At 32.9% G+C, this 15,991-nt stretch overlaps 1 protein-coding gene across 1 annotated transcript; it reads right to left on the reverse strand.

The window, feature by feature from the left end:
• Nucleotides 1–788: 788 nt before the first annotated feature.
• Nucleotides 789–15,193, reverse strand: LOC127714055 (heat shock 70 kDa protein 12A-like). Its single transcript, XM_052220001.1, has 8 exons — nt 15,114–15,193; nt 11,870–11,963; nt 10,747–10,813; nt 5,552–5,834; nt 4,022–4,237; nt 2,820–2,976; nt 1,442–1,943; nt 789–819 (listed from the first exon to the last, which is right to left on the reverse strand). The coding sequence occupies exons 4-8, from the start codon at nt 5,624–5,626 to the stop codon at nt 789–791; spliced, it is 981 nt and encodes a 326-aa protein (XP_052075961.1). The 5' UTR covers nt 5,627–5,834; nt 10,747–10,813; nt 11,870–11,963; nt 15,114–15,193.
• Nucleotides 15,194–15,991: the final 798 nt, after the last annotated feature.

The raw sequence follows: 15,991 nt of genomic DNA on the forward strand, positions 1-15,991 counted from the left end.
AACATGGTTTTTCTCGTTACAATATGTATTTTGTTCACATGTTCCCGCATATGTGTTTTTCAATACACCGCTGTAGAATTTTGCTATCTAGCAAATATTTTCGCTCAAACTAGTACTAGTGGCTATCATGAAGTAAGGTATGACCCCAAGGTTTTGGTGGGGTTCGTGTTGCTTAGTCTTTAGTTTTCTATGTTGTGTCTTGTATACTATTATTTGTCTGTTTGTCTATTTCCTTTTTAGCCATGGCGTTGTCAGTTTATTTTCGATCTATGAGTTTGAATGTCCCTCTTGTATCTTTCGCCCCTCTTGTATAACTTAATGCTGCGATTTGAAAACTCAATTATTCATGAATTTGTGTCCTGAATAAAACACCACACCCTTTCTTCTCCATAACAGTTATTTTCTTGCCTGTGAATTCCGTTAGTAAATTTAAAGCTAATCAGTCATTGTCCAGAAACCGGAACGTTAGAAACATGTTTAGCCGTTCCGTGAGTATAATTTTCTATGAGTGTACCATGGTAATGTTGACTTCGCATGAAGGGGTGACACGGGATGCTCATTTCCAAAATCCCTTTTATTAAAAAAAAAAATCCCACTTTCCACATTTTTTTTTCATTTTTTCCACTTTTTGTTCCGCCTAAATACCACATCCCCACTTTAACCCCTATATCCCACATCCCAAATGCGTATCATTCCCCTATTTGTCAGATTATCAACATTCAATGGAAGTTTAAACTTATTGTAATGATGCAAGATATGCTGTATAAACAGGCACATGAAGAATGTCCCTAGTAAGCATTAACATCATATTTCAATACTCTTGATTATATGTTTTCAGTATTTCTAAGTTAAATCTGTTTATATATAGAGTTCTAAATCTTTTTTTATACAAATATCCGGTTTTACATTTTCAAACACTATTTTCAATAAAAATTACTCAAAATATTGAATAATTCCCTCAAAACGTAAATTGGTATTTTCGTCTTCTGCCATCACCCTGAACTCGGTTTCGTCATACCAGAGTGAAACCGCAAATATTGTAGGTTTGCGAAGTTTGGGAAGTTTGAACTTGATAGTTCCAATCTTTGTAAAATCGTTGATGTTGACCTCATGTTCCGGGTTATCGCTCTTTGTTATATATAATTCAATGCAGCCCAGCTGGTTGCTATCATCAACTTGGATCTTGCAGCTTTCAACGTATTTCCCGACATCCATTCTCCTTCCTTTCTCAATAAGGAGATGGAAGATTTTTTTGTGTAGAACATTTCCTAGCAGTAGATTTCGATCCCCAGGATCAACCGAAGCTCTTATTCCTAAACCGTAGTTGTATTTAGCGACACGCCCAGTAATCGGTTCTTTGGAATGACCAGAAATAACAGCCCCAGTAAGCACAACAATTTCAGGGTTCTGGGGAATAATCAATTTGAATTTGTGACCAAACTCTTCTTCGAAAGCGGTCTGTATTATTGGCGACGAAGCATATCCACCGACAAGTATAATTTCGGAAACTTCAATTGCTTCTTGTAACAAACCAACTATATGCTTAGTTATGTCAGAAATGCATTTATTGAAAATGCCCTTCATCATTTCCTGGGAAAATAGTATATGCTTTTCTCCTTTGCCTATTACGATGTTGTTTCCAAATTTTTTCGATAATTCCCCAACGTTTACCTGCTTCTGTAAAAACTCTGGCAATCTAAGAGTAAAGTCATCCTCTTCGTCATATTCTCTTTTCGCAGATTCAATGTCAGCAAGCAATTCCAAATAAGAATTCATTTCTTCGGACCGCAATCTGTGCATGTGTTGCCCAAATATGTCATTTAGCACATCTACGATTTTCTTATTGATGGTATCACCACCCCATTTACCTCCCGATGCCTTACTGATTTCCTTCATTTTTCCAGATTCCAAAACTTCGGATACCGTTATATCTACGGTTCCACCTATCATAAATAGAATTGCAAAAATTAAAGAGGCAAAAGATACAAAAGGGACGATATTACGTAAAAGAAAAACAAACAACACCATAACCAAGCCGAAAAACTACGAAAAGACAAACAACATTTAACAAATCACAACACAAAAAAGATTGAGCACCACAAAACCATTCGGGAGTTATGCCATGTACTCTGCAAGGGTAAGCACATTTTCCCCTCTAGTGGTAACCATCGTGCTTCCAAATACAAGTAAACTTATCGATGATAAGTCCATTCGTTGATTTGACAATCGACGAAAAGGGAATATGATTGTGGTTATGACAATTGGAACCTATCCAGGGCCATCTTATAAACAGATATTATAAACAGTCAACTAAATCACCATTGTACGTACAATGATTTAAAATGTATATATGTTGTAATAGTATAGCTCTGTGGAGTTTGTACACTCCTGACGATTCAGAATTTGATATATTGTTAGAAGACCGTATGTAAAACTACCAAAAAAAGGTTAATGTTTAATACTCGTTTGTTGTGTTTGGTTGTTTTCTCGTTGATTTTTACTAAAAATCTCCGTTATTCTAACTAATGTAACAACACTCGAGCACTTTAGTTTTAACTTTTTTAAGTATGTTTATTTTCATTATTTTTGGTCTTCGACTGTTGGATTTTGATGTTCCCTTGATATCGTGATAGATTGTTTTAGGGTTTTCTGATTGTTTAAGAATATTTTGATTAACTGCTGATACAATTATTAGTTTACTTTTCACCCAAAAATAACTCAATAATGTACGGCTCCCGGAAAGTGTGGTCATAAAACCAAAACAGGCATTGAATCACTTTTTACCATGTGTACATTTTGAATAGTCTCAATGTAAATACCTTCTAGGTCCACAACCATAAACTTTGAACCAGGTCTAAAAAACTGTAGTGCTGAATTCCTTTGGTCTTCGTCTCTCACCAACTCATCATGCTTGCAATAGACCGCTGCACATTCTGGTTCGAGAGCAAGTGACATGTTGTCCCTGTCTATTCCTGTCTAAAAGTACGAAAAGCTAAATTGTAAACTGTATATTGGTTAGGACAATACGTTACTGGTTTTGTTAAAAATGAAATTCAGTGATAATACTTAACTGAAAATAATTTATTAATTTGCTTTTGAAGCGCTTTTCTGGATTTACCTCAATTAACTAAGCACTAAGATGCAAAGGTTTGAAGACCTACAGTTATATGACCAAAAGGGATATGAAAATAATAGCGATAATCATCGAAGGGATGAATAAAGGAGTTAGATAATGTATCAAAGGAAACTTTACGAAGGGTGTAAATAAGAATTCATGTCAGTAAAGAAGCACTGACTACAGAGCAAAAGTTTTTCTGGATTTTCTTTTATCAATAATGGCAAAGGCAAACAAATTTAAAGCTACGAATGTAAAAGTCTGTGGAAACGAGAGTGACTGTGAAAGGGACATAAAAAAAGGCATAAATCGATTTAGATAAACTTTTTCTTAGAATGCAGAGTTAGTTAGATACTATTTTCTCTAATTTTCATGCTATTTTCACATGTCTCGATCGGTGTGACAACTTTCTTGATTTCCTCTAAATTTCCTATTGTGACGTCATTAAAAAAGGCGACCATGTCTAATGACGTCGCATATTAAGAACACAACTCTGCAAATTATTGAAGAGGAAGGAGAAATTTGTTTAGATATGGCCTTAAAATCATCAAAGAAACAGATTCCACCACTATATCTCGTATATTATGATATTTCTTCACTCTCAACAGTTAAATTTTAAATATTTAAAAAGCTCGGCAAGCTTCGCGTTTTAAAAGTTTAAATTTTACTGTCTCGAGTGGAGAAATATCGTAGCACACTTGATGTAGTGGTGGAATCTATATTTTTCTTATTTTTTTATGAATTTGTGAACGCAGAATATAATTTGTCTACACTATTTGTGATTTATGTATGTTTTAAATCACAGGTTGCATTGTTAGTGTCAATACCGATTACATGACAGAATTATACTTAAAAATTTAAAGATTAAATTACCGCAATTTTATTTCGAAAATGAAAATTATATACCTTTTCAGCTGCTTTAATCATAAAATGTCGGGCTTGTTCACTCCAAATGGCAGGTACCGTTAATACCCAATGTATATCAACATCTTCAATACTTGTGTTCATCTGCTTTATTCTTTCGTTTGCCTTTTCTTTAATGTGTACAATACAAGCAGCAATCACAGTAATACAACTCTTTTCCTTTCCATCTATTGTGCGCAGTTTCATACTTTTGGAAAGCTATAAGAGAACATTTATCCTGCCATTAGCCGTCCTACTATACTTGCAATGAGTACGTTTTGCACAATTATCAATGATTATGGATGTTGAATTTTTGTCCTGTTTTCAATGAGTCAGAACACCCATTTTCACAAGTTTTCTAGTGAAGGCGGACAGAAAGCAGTATTTGTTGTCAATGTCTTAAAATATCATTTTTTTACCATGGAAGAATACAGATAATAAAGGTTGCCTAATATATTACAGATATCAAAATATTGCATAACATATCTTTATTGGCGGGATTATTGTCTCTATATCTTTATTTTTTTGCATATGGACTTTTAATTTGGCTATTCCTTGTTTTTCTGTTTGAACATGGTATTGTCTTATTTTTGTAATTATAGTATTTGAGTGACCTTTATATAGTTTCACTCTTTTTTGTAATGCAATTTGTTAAAGTGCGTTTAATTATAGACAGCTATTTTATAAGATCAACAGTTTTTTTTTCTATTAAAAATTATTCTGTAAAGACAAGTGTTTACAGATTGTAAAATATTTTGAGTAAATGTCGGTTGTCAAATACATTTTCTTACCATCTAGGGATAGATTTAGTAAAGAGACTACAAATTATTTATCTAACTGTTGAATGTTTGATTGAATGATAAGTGTTTAACGCCCCTTTCACCACTATTGTGCTATTTCGTGGCGGTCAGTTTTTTGTTTTTATTGGTGGAGGAAGCTGGAGTGACCGGAGATTAAGATTGGAGTCAACACACCTGCCACTTATGGGATTCGAACTCACAATCCAATGTTGACAGGCTAGTGATACAGTATTTAGACTACTTAAACCACTCGCCTACAGAGACTCCTTTTAACTGTCGAAACGACTTCAATGTATTCAGTTGAAACAATATTTAAATATATTATTATTAAATAGGATGTTATTCAGAATAGCTATGTTAAACTAAAAACTAAAATATTGATATCTTTTATTAGTGAAACCGAACTTTCTTGTAAAATGAAAAAGTTTATATAAATGCATGATTCCAATTTTAATACAACAGACTGTCGAGATCTTAAGTTTTTGAAACTAAATTAACCTAAAATAACGTTATACCATCGAAGACAAATTGAGCATACGAAAAACACCAAAAAATCGAATAATACCAATTTCTTGATTAGCATCTTCCTTCGCTCTTAGTTTAAGTACGAGTTAACATATGATAAATTGAAAATTCACAATACACTTACTACCATATCCTTACAAAAATTAAATGAGACAACATGATATGTTTTTACCGACTTATTTAAATGGTATTTCAAATTTCAACTTACTTTCTCACCATGAAGTTGCATTTTGAAGTTTCGGAAGAAGAACAAATCGTCTGCCTGTCCTCTTAATAATAACATCTTATATTTTCTTTCTGCTTGTTCTCCGAATGCTACAAATTCTTCTGCGTTGAAAATCACCGATGTTTGTGTTTTGTGATATGCTTTCTTCTTTTATAGTTTTATATTCTCAACCCTTAGAGGATTGCTTTCAAACGATGATTTTGTCGAAAATGCAGCACCAGAAAATGTCGTTCCGAAGTCAATTGCTGCAACTACCTGTATAGGTCTGCAAGAAGAAATAGATGCATTCCGAGATAAATAAACAGTGTTGTTGCTTTGTTTCTTTTATAAACTGATAATCATATAATGCAGCCGTGTTATACAACTTAATTAAAAGTACCAAAGTTCAAATCTCGTAAATGGATTAGGAAGAGACAAATCAAAGAAAAAAAATGGTATCGCATTAATTCAAAAATGTACAAGACTGGTTCGTTGAGAGGGTAACCAACTAGTGAACACTCTCGCAAATATATACTCCAGGAACTTGTAATTCAGTGGTTGTCGAAAGGGCGTATTTGTGCCGGCAATGCTTTAACTACAACTCGGTCGATACTCTGCTCGTGAACTGTACGTTCCAAAGTTATCGCCAGTACAATAGCCGAGATTCGATACTGACATACAAATACTGATATTATGTTATTGTAATTGGCTGTATTTCTTTTTTGAAATAATTTGAATTAAAGGAATATATCTCCCTCGTGCAAAGCTCCGATTAAGCTCTTTTTCTTATATCATTTTGTATTGTTGGTTCTTTTAAATATTCGAATTTTTGAATATTATGGTCTCGAGCATCACCGAACAGACATTTATTGTGAAAGTGCGTATCTGATGCCATTAAATTGTAACGGTTAATGTTATTACTATCAACTGTTAGTCACCAATGGTATCACCGACCCAGTAGCCAGTACTTGTGTTCTTGAATATAGATACGGATATTGTGTTATTAAAATTTGCTCTTATGAATTTTCTTTTAAAGGACAAAGTACGATCAGAAGTATTAGAGAACGGCATCAAGTTTTCGTTCAGATTAAAGGTGATGTGTCATAAATTATAGTACTATATTTTTAAAGATTGAAACCTGTATTTTTGTAAGCTTCAACAGATTTGTCAACTTTCGCTGATTTGTTTTGTTGTGGTAAATACCTCCAGATCAGCGAAAAGTTTTCTAGTGCTTTTATGTATTTTTAACTTTTCTCGAGCCTCGAGCTTACCTTCAGCACACTTTCTTATTCATACCTGTCATTCCTTGGACATACACGTTGTTGCATTTAAAATATCTATGTGGGCCAAAGTAAAAAATTAAAGTATGCGAAAAAAATCGTCATAGTTTCATTGAATCATCGAAATATTTAAACGAACTGAGGACAACAGAAGATTTACGATATTCACTGTATCTGTCGATAGCATTTTCTTCTGACTATAATGGCTAGTTTCTTTACGACTTGAATTTTACATCTACGTAAAATTAACATAGCATACTGTTGTATTAATAATTGCATGAATTCAAAGTGAGAAGTCAGCAGACCGTGTCGAGTTTTGACACACAATCCTAAGGAGCTGTGACAAACGTCAGAATATTTGTTTTGGAATAATTAAACCAAAGTAAATTAATAATTGGTTGTTATTTGACAAAATTTCAATGTTTAGAACACTGTGACATAGACGTTAACCGTGGATCGGCATGTCGAAGCAGGAATACTTAACGTAAAAAATAATAAGCACGTTATCTCCGTGAAATGGTGTATTCTGAACAAAAAAAATCAATTTTGAATACAAATTCTATATCCAACAGATCGATATTGATGTCAACATCAATTTTAATACAACTTTTCCCTTCAGAGACACGTATTTTCATTGAATCAAATAAGTTTTATAAATGACGTTGACGCTTTTGCGAATAATGCTCTCATTCATGTCCGCATTTCTATTAAGTAAGCATTTTATTACCGGTGGCGAAAATTAATTACAGAACTGCGAACTATAACAGACATTGTAGTTCATACGACATAAGAAGACACCATGTGAAAAGTTTTATTATCAAATTGTGTTACAGTAATAGTAATAAAGATCAAACAAAACAATCCAACACTATGACCCCGTTCACACTCAGACATTTAGATCAATTTAAGTCAGGTGTGAATGCTTTAAATCGATTTGATTTGAATGGGTCAAAACTAAAACACCGAAAAATGTAGTCTAGATTGAATCAATCTAATTCTAAATGTATACACAGAAATCGATCTAAACTAATCTGAGAACTGATCATTCATTGTTGTAAAGAAACATATGAAAATAGTGGAATAAACCATTTTTGGAGTGTAAAAAATTCTTTAGATATTTTAGATAAATTACGTCGTTTTGATGGTCCTTTGATCATGTTGATTTGGTAGACAGTTTTGACTTTTCCACTCTTTACACTACACCTCTACATATAATCTAATCAAAGAAAAGTGTTCTTATCTAATTGATGGTCATTCGATAAATCTGATTACAAATTTATTTGCTGAAACTCATGTAAAGCCTTTTTCTCAAACGAGATAGGTAAGTATACTAGATATACTTACTGGAGGTGTGATAAGATGATTAAAGCCATAAATTTTCCCCTTGACAACATTCATGTACGTTTCGTCAATAAATGTATCGACAGATTGTATGTATCCATACGGACACCAAGTGCGCTCTTTAGTAGCAGACTTTTTTTGTACTGTTATGAATCAGAGTTTATGGCCAAAAGCAGTAAAGACCGTCAAAATTCTTTTTAATTGATAAATTCAGCAACACCTACCGTTATGCAGATGATATATTTTTGTTAAATAATCAAGAATTCTCTAAAGACATGCCCAAATTTACCCAAAGGAACTTACCTTAATTAGATCAAATATTAACAGCAATAAGTGTCGTTTCCTAGCTTTAGACATTTTAGTTCTACACCAGAAACTGTACACAAAAATTCACAACAAAAGGGATGATTTTTCTTTCCATCTTGTTTGTTTCCTTTTTTGATGGGGATGTTCCTCTGGCACCGTCTTATGGTGTTTATATATCCCAAATCTTTTGCTATGCCCGTGTCTGTAGTGACGTTTTGCATTTCAACGAGCGTAATCTCTGTATTACTGGGAAATTACTAAGTCAGGGATTTCGTAACCACAAATAACTTAAAACATTTACTACATTCTTCCAAAGATACAAAGACTTGGTTTGCAAGTTTAGCTGTACCTGTAAAAAACTTATTTCAGACGGAATAGCACATTCTAAATTTTACGGTGATGTTGTTTACCGAACCTGAACATTTATATACAATCCGGCTTAACTTATCAATCCTTTAAATAGACTTATTATTAAAGGTTACAAATTCAACACTGTAATTCGATCTTTGAAAAAAGTAAAATAACAAAAATATCGACTCCAAGGAAAACCAAATCGGAAAGTCCCTTATCAAATGGCAAAATCAAAAGCTCAAACTCATCAAACGAATGGAAAACAACTGTTATGTTCTTGACTTGATACAGGCATTTCCTTATGTAGAAAATAGTGGATTAAACCTGGTCTAATAGCTAGCCAAACCTCTCACTTGTTTGACAGTCGCATACAATTCCATTATATTTACAACAATGTGTGAACAAAACAGACAGACATAATAAGGAAAAATGTCAAAAATAGGGGTACAGCAGTCAACATTGTGTTATATAATCTTAATCACTATAAAAACAAACAAATATGCCAAGAAAGAAAATTATATGACATATAGAAAAAGCACATAAGCACAAATGAAAGACAGACAAAATGGCATATAAACAAATCACATAAGCAAAATTGAAAGACAATAATACTTAAAATGACCACAGCACAACGATCTTTAACATAACCCTGGTTCATCAACTTTCTGCCCAAACACTGGTGATGTTTTATAAAATCTGGGTAGCACCTTCGAGTTCTTGAGTTGGGAAATGTATATCCCATATGGAGCTGAAGTTTATATTGCTACTAAGGTGGGACCCAATCAGAAGAGTTTGGATTGTTAATGGATAGAACATCATCAATATATCTGAATGTGAAATTAAATTATCTGCTTTCTTTCGTCATCTTGTTTTTGACAGGTGTCTGAAAGAACACCGACTCATATGAAAATAAGATTAGGTCGGCAAGGAGAGGCGCACAGTTCGTTTCCATAGGAATGCCGAATATTGGTTTTATTGGTATAAATATTGATTTTGTTAATCAGTAAATTGAAATCATGCTTCAGAGTATGGTTATACATATGTGAACTTTAACGGTACTACAATCTGTCGATACCTTTATTTTGGCATTGCACAATGTCATGTTTTTCTCGGAATATTAATGACGTATTTACACGTATTATAAATCCATTAAATGATGGATGCGACTGATTGATATTTTAGTTTTAAATACATGATTATTTCATTAGTTGCTATTGACATGATTGACTTTGAACTAGCCGTTTGTAACTGCCAGTACTCTCAGATCTGTACTAAGTGTACTTTTTGTCGTTAGGGATGAGGGATGGATAAATATCCTGCCACGTCCGGTCTGTGTTTCTGTTTGATGTTTTCTGCTTTCGATCTGATGAGTTAAGCCATTTTCAACTGATTTTTATAGTTTGCTCTAAATTTGTGTTGTTACACCATTGTCCCATGTTGCGGAAAGGGTTGAACGCTCACAAACATGTTTAACTCCGCCACATTCTTAAGGTGTCTGTCCAAAGTCAGGAGCCTGTAATTCAGTGGTTATCATTGTTTGATGTTTGTCATATTTGTTTTTTCTCAATTGTTTTGTTATAATTTAGGCAGTTAGTTTTCTCAATTGAATTGTTTCATTTTTTTCATGTCGGGGCCTTTTATAGACATACATGTAAGTCGAAAATTAACGGACAACGCCATGGCTAAAAAAGAACAAAGACCAACAGACAAAAAAAAGTACAGAAAACTCAACATAGAAAACTAAAGACCGAGCAACACGAACCCCACCAAATACTGGGGATGATCTCAGAAGATCTTGGAAGAACAGAAGTACTAGACCAACAACAAATCAATTAACGATCGTGCATGATTTTGTTCTATTTGTATGAAATTTGAAATTCATGTTGCGGTATTTTGAATATAACTGTATTAACATCTTACTTTTTTGGAACTTCTAATAATTCAGACATGCGCTCAGACTTTCTTGCTTCTGATGATGATGCTAATTCTGATAAATGAAAAAAAAATATATGGCAATTATATAAACATATGCTTTAGAAATGTATTAAGAACAGCTTGTAAAGAACGAAAACCTTTAAAAAGTAGACATACGATCTTCCGCTAAAGATGTTTCTTTGTTTGATTAAATCACAACGGGTATTTGTCTTAACAACAGATTAATCCCTCGTCCTTTGTTCATCGCTTTCAACATATACGTATTTTTACAAAAAATTATCTGTACTACAGGTGATATGAATGTACTAGTATTTGCTTACCACTTTTGAATCACCTACTATTATGCAATTCGATTGTAACGATAATTTTCATTGGACGTTGACAAATATTTTGAAGCGTTAAATTCCACGTTCTAATTCCGATTTTGTTTGTATGTAATTTCTCAAAACATAAGCAAGAAAGTAACATTTTGTGCCTGAAAATGTTCTTTTTGTCAATATTAAAACCATTCAGAAAGAGTAAGAAAAGTACAAATACGTCTAGTATTTATGTTTGACATCGGGAGTATTTATATGACGTCACATTGTTAAGTTACCAAAGACGATGCAACAGTTTCGAAGACTTTTTATGGCATTTTAAACCCAAAACATTTATTAAATGGAATTTTTTTTAATATGAGGAATTAGAATGGAGATAACTATATTGTATTTTAAGCTTGGCTTTCGTAAAACTTGATTTCATCTTCGCAAATTACCCATTTACCAAGCCCCGGTGCGCGTCGCTAGGTAAACTCAATTTGCGACAGTAAAATCTACGTTTTACGAAGTCCAAGCTTAAAATTCAATACAGTTATCTCCTAATTTTGTTCATTTGTGGGGTTTCCGTTTTATTTGATATTCCTTTTGCGCAATGTGTTGTTTTCTGTGTGAGCTTTGTAATGTTATTCGAATTTATTTTTTTATTCTTTACTCGTAATAAACTCTGGTACTTTATGAGGTATAGTTTTTGAGTAAACCACTTTAATCTTTTTTTTGGCAAAATGGCCTGTCTAAACAATTTTAAAAATAACTCAGGCACATATATCTATCAATACATGGCAATATGATACCCTTGATTTCGTCAATGGACTGTCCAGCGGAATTATCGCATGTACCATCTAATTCAGCTAGTTCGTCTGGCATGTCTGGTAGATAAAAACTACTCTGTAATAAATTACAAATACTTAAAACGTATGTTGTTATTTTGAGATTTTTTGCATGATGATGATATGATTGATGTTTTATTGTTTGTGTTGTATGTGTTGTTTTGTTTCTGGCACAGCGTAATAACTAAATAAAAGTAAAGGAAGTTCTACATTATTGATCAACTGACAGAACATTAAATCAAATTCTTAACACACGATATATATGTTTACTTTCAAATGCACATGCTTTAAAAATAGAACTGACTTCGCTCTATTGTGGATATTGTAATTTGCTATTTGATATTCAGATCTGAAATCATGAACAGAAACAAACTTCATATTTGATTGCCATATTGACAATTTGTTGGAGCTCTCTTATATATATCGCACTGCTTTTTCGACATTTTTTCTGCATAATACTTTACAAGAGTCGATGTTAACACAGTACAATATTAAAAAAAGCTATGACATTACAATAGAAAATAAAAGGATATGATTAAATGTACATGGGACAAAATCGCACACAATACATAGAAAAAATTATCAATGAACAGGGCTTTTTTTCCTGTTCTTCACCTTGGCAATTGTTTTGTTTCTGAAATTAACAGTTGTAATATTAACATTCTGTCGTAGCTGTTACCAGAGAGCAGAGAAAAATTAGTATTGAAGGAAATCTGCCATCTTTCATAATGACGCGAATTCGGGCCAATATTATTTGAAAATGTCCCACGGTATAGTTTGATTTGCCGACCAATGCATCTTGTATTTAATTCTAATGCAATTAGTTTGTATCAATGTTACTGATTGGATGACAATGAGCGTAAAATTCTCTATCTCCTTGTCTGTAACTAATGAAGCCGACATTTTGAATTTCGGAATGTATTGACATGTAATTTCTCCAATAATAAACAAAAAACTCACAATTGCGCCTAGAAATCTTCTTTTTATCACACTTTATTACATTCTGAAGCGGACAAAAAGCCAGAAAACGCCCGGTGTTTACGTTTGATGTCAGAATCATACCTATGACGTCACCTAGTTTTGGCGCCAAAAAAGATAACATACTTTTGCGGAATTTTCGTAAAATGAAAATTTTACACTGAAATAATGACTACAATTGAACGATTTGTTTATTTTGCATTAGAATAGGGATAACTGTATTGTATTTGAAGCTTTGCGGACGTCCATCGGTAGTTTATCTGTTGCAAATATCCGTTTACCTGTCTCCGCTACGCGTCGCCAGGTAAACTAAATTTGCGACAGTAAACTACCGATGGACGTCCGCAAAGATTCAAATACGATACAATTATCTCTTAATTACTATTTCACCAACATTCCAACTGACACTTTTTTCGGAAAATGACATCTGTAACAAACATAAATTTTTAGCTACTTCTTTACAAGCAGAACCAAATACAATGAAAGTTCCAACTATGTACTTGCTTCCGAAGCTGCACAAAACACCTTACAAATATAGATTTATTTCGTTTTCAAGCCATTGTTCCACTACTAAAGTGTCTATTCTACTTACTAGTACACTTGGTACAATCAAAAACCTGATAATAAATTGGTCAAATAAGGCCTTTGAAAATAGTGGAATGAATTACTTTTGGAGTGTCAAAAATTCGTTGGAAGTCCTTAATAAATTGCATGCTTATATTGACGAATTTGAGTCTGTTCAAAGTTTTAATTTATCTACCTTATATACCACTTTGCCTCATATTCTTATTAAGAAAAATTTCACACACCTAATAAAATGGGCATTTTAAAAGTCAGAATGCGAATATATATGTTTAATCTCTTTTAGGTCGTATTTTAGTAACAACAAACAAAAGAACTATGTCAATTGGACCTGCTTTGATACTATTACTGCTCTTGATGTTTTACTAGATAACATATTTGTTCTCTTTGGAGATTCCGTATATCGTCAAATTATCGGAAATCTAATGGGGATTCACTGTGCACCACTTATTGCGGACCTGTTTCTGTATTGTTATAAGTTAAAATTTATGACTAAAATGAGCAAAGACCAATCGAAACAACATTTGATACAAAAATTTAATAACACTTTTAGATATTTGGATGATATAATGGCTCTCAATAATGACGACTTCAGTATGTACACCAAAGAGAATTATCCTGCTGAACTGACTTTAAATAAAGCTAATGCTAACAATGAACACTGCCCTTTCCTGGATATTGATATCGATATCTTTGGAGCCGGCAGTAACTGCTAGTAGTCCTTTGTTAATTTATGTATTATTGTCATTTTGCTTAGTTCTTTTGTTATCTATTTTGACATCGGATTCGTACTTCTTTTAAACTGAGTTTTACTGTACGTTTTGCTGTGTGTTTGTTTTTTCTACATTGGCTAGAGGTATAGGGGGAGGGTTGATATCTCACAAAATATGTTTAACTCCGCCGCATATTTGCGCCTGTCCCAAGTCAGGAGCCTCTGACCTTTGTCAAATCTTGTATGATTTTTAATTTTAGTTCATTTATATGTTTTGGAGTTTAGTATAGCCTCCATTATCACTTAACTAGTACACATTTTTGTTTAGGGGCCAGCTGAAGCATGCCTTCGGGTGCGGGATTTTCTCGCTATGTTGAAGACATTGGTGGTCTTCGGTTGTTTTTTTGCATTTTGGTCGGGTTGTTGTCTCTTTGACACATTCCCCATTTCCATTCTCAAATTTATTGTACTAGCGTGAGGAACACGACGAGTACCACATGCGGAACAGGATCTGCTTACCATTATGGAGCACCTGATATCACCCCCAGTTTTTTGTGGTTTTGGTGTTGTTCGGTCTTTAGTTTTCTATATTGTGTTTTTTGTGTACTGTTGTTTGTCTGTTGGTATTTTGTCTTTTTTAACCATGGCGTTGTCAGTATATTTTCGATTTATGTGTTTGAAAGTCCTTTCTGTACCATTCGCCTCTCGTTTAATTAGTGTGATATTAACCATTTCTATAAAATGCAGTTCTAGATGATAGCAGTGTCGTATTTGCATCAGCATAATTTCAGATTTGAATGTCGCATGCAATTGTTCTGTCTGTCAATATAACTTTACTTTAAACCACCCACAGTGTAACTGCAGGCATGAATTCCTGAAATAAGTATAAGTTAAGTGCCTGATTTTATGATGATTAAATTTGCTTTTCTCACTTACAAACATTGTCTTACTAAACTGACTGTTTTGAACTGCTTGTATAGCTTGTATCCATTTTTCTCTGGATTTTTCACTGTTTGCTGAAAAATGTATAGGATATACCATACCATATAATAAGCTCACAGTATATATGAAAATTCAATGTTCATGAATAACTGACATTTTATACTAAAATACAGAAACTTATATACTATGAACGTATGGCAAAGTTCTTCAGTTATAACAAGTAGTTACAAGAAGAAAACACAAACTGGAATGAAATCATCAACATTATACACTTGGTTAAAAGTATTAAATTAGAAAAAGGAATCAGAAATTAATAAAAGCTTTATAACATAAACAAAACACATAATAAACCAAATTTTAGGTACTGTTTTTCGTACTCCCATCTCATTGATGTTGACTCCAAACTTCAAATTCTGTGTAATTGCCAATTTCTATGTTTTTTCCCTGATTATTAACTAAAAATAAATTTGAATAAGGAATCTGACTTAATCTTACCTTTCAGCTTTAATTTTTTTATTCCAATGACGACCTTGAACGTATTTTCATCCCCTATTTTTATTTCAGTGTACTGAAACATATATTTCTACATTCATCAAATTCATATTTTTATCCATTTTACGCAAAAAAAGAACATCGATTCATTCGATTGTTCATTATGATGGCAATAATACTAAACAAACTACAAGCTTAATGACGATAAAAAAAATAGAAACATTGCATGATTGAAAAAAAAAAAAAAAAAAAAAACTATGGCCACTGTTGTGCATCAGGCATTATCTTTTTTTTCTATTATGTTTCTGCTGATAGATTTAAAAAGGAAAAGAATTGATAAAAAACCACCACAAAATAAAAACTCGATTTCAGAAACAATG

Source organism: Mytilus californianus, unplaced genomic scaffold, assembly GCF_021869535.1.
Source record: "Mytilus californianus isolate M0D057914Y unplaced genomic scaffold, xbMytCali1.0.p SCAF_9, whole genome shotgun sequence".
NCBI classification, from domain to species: Eukaryota; Metazoa; Mollusca; class Bivalvia; order Mytilida; family Mytilidae; genus Mytilus; species Mytilus californianus.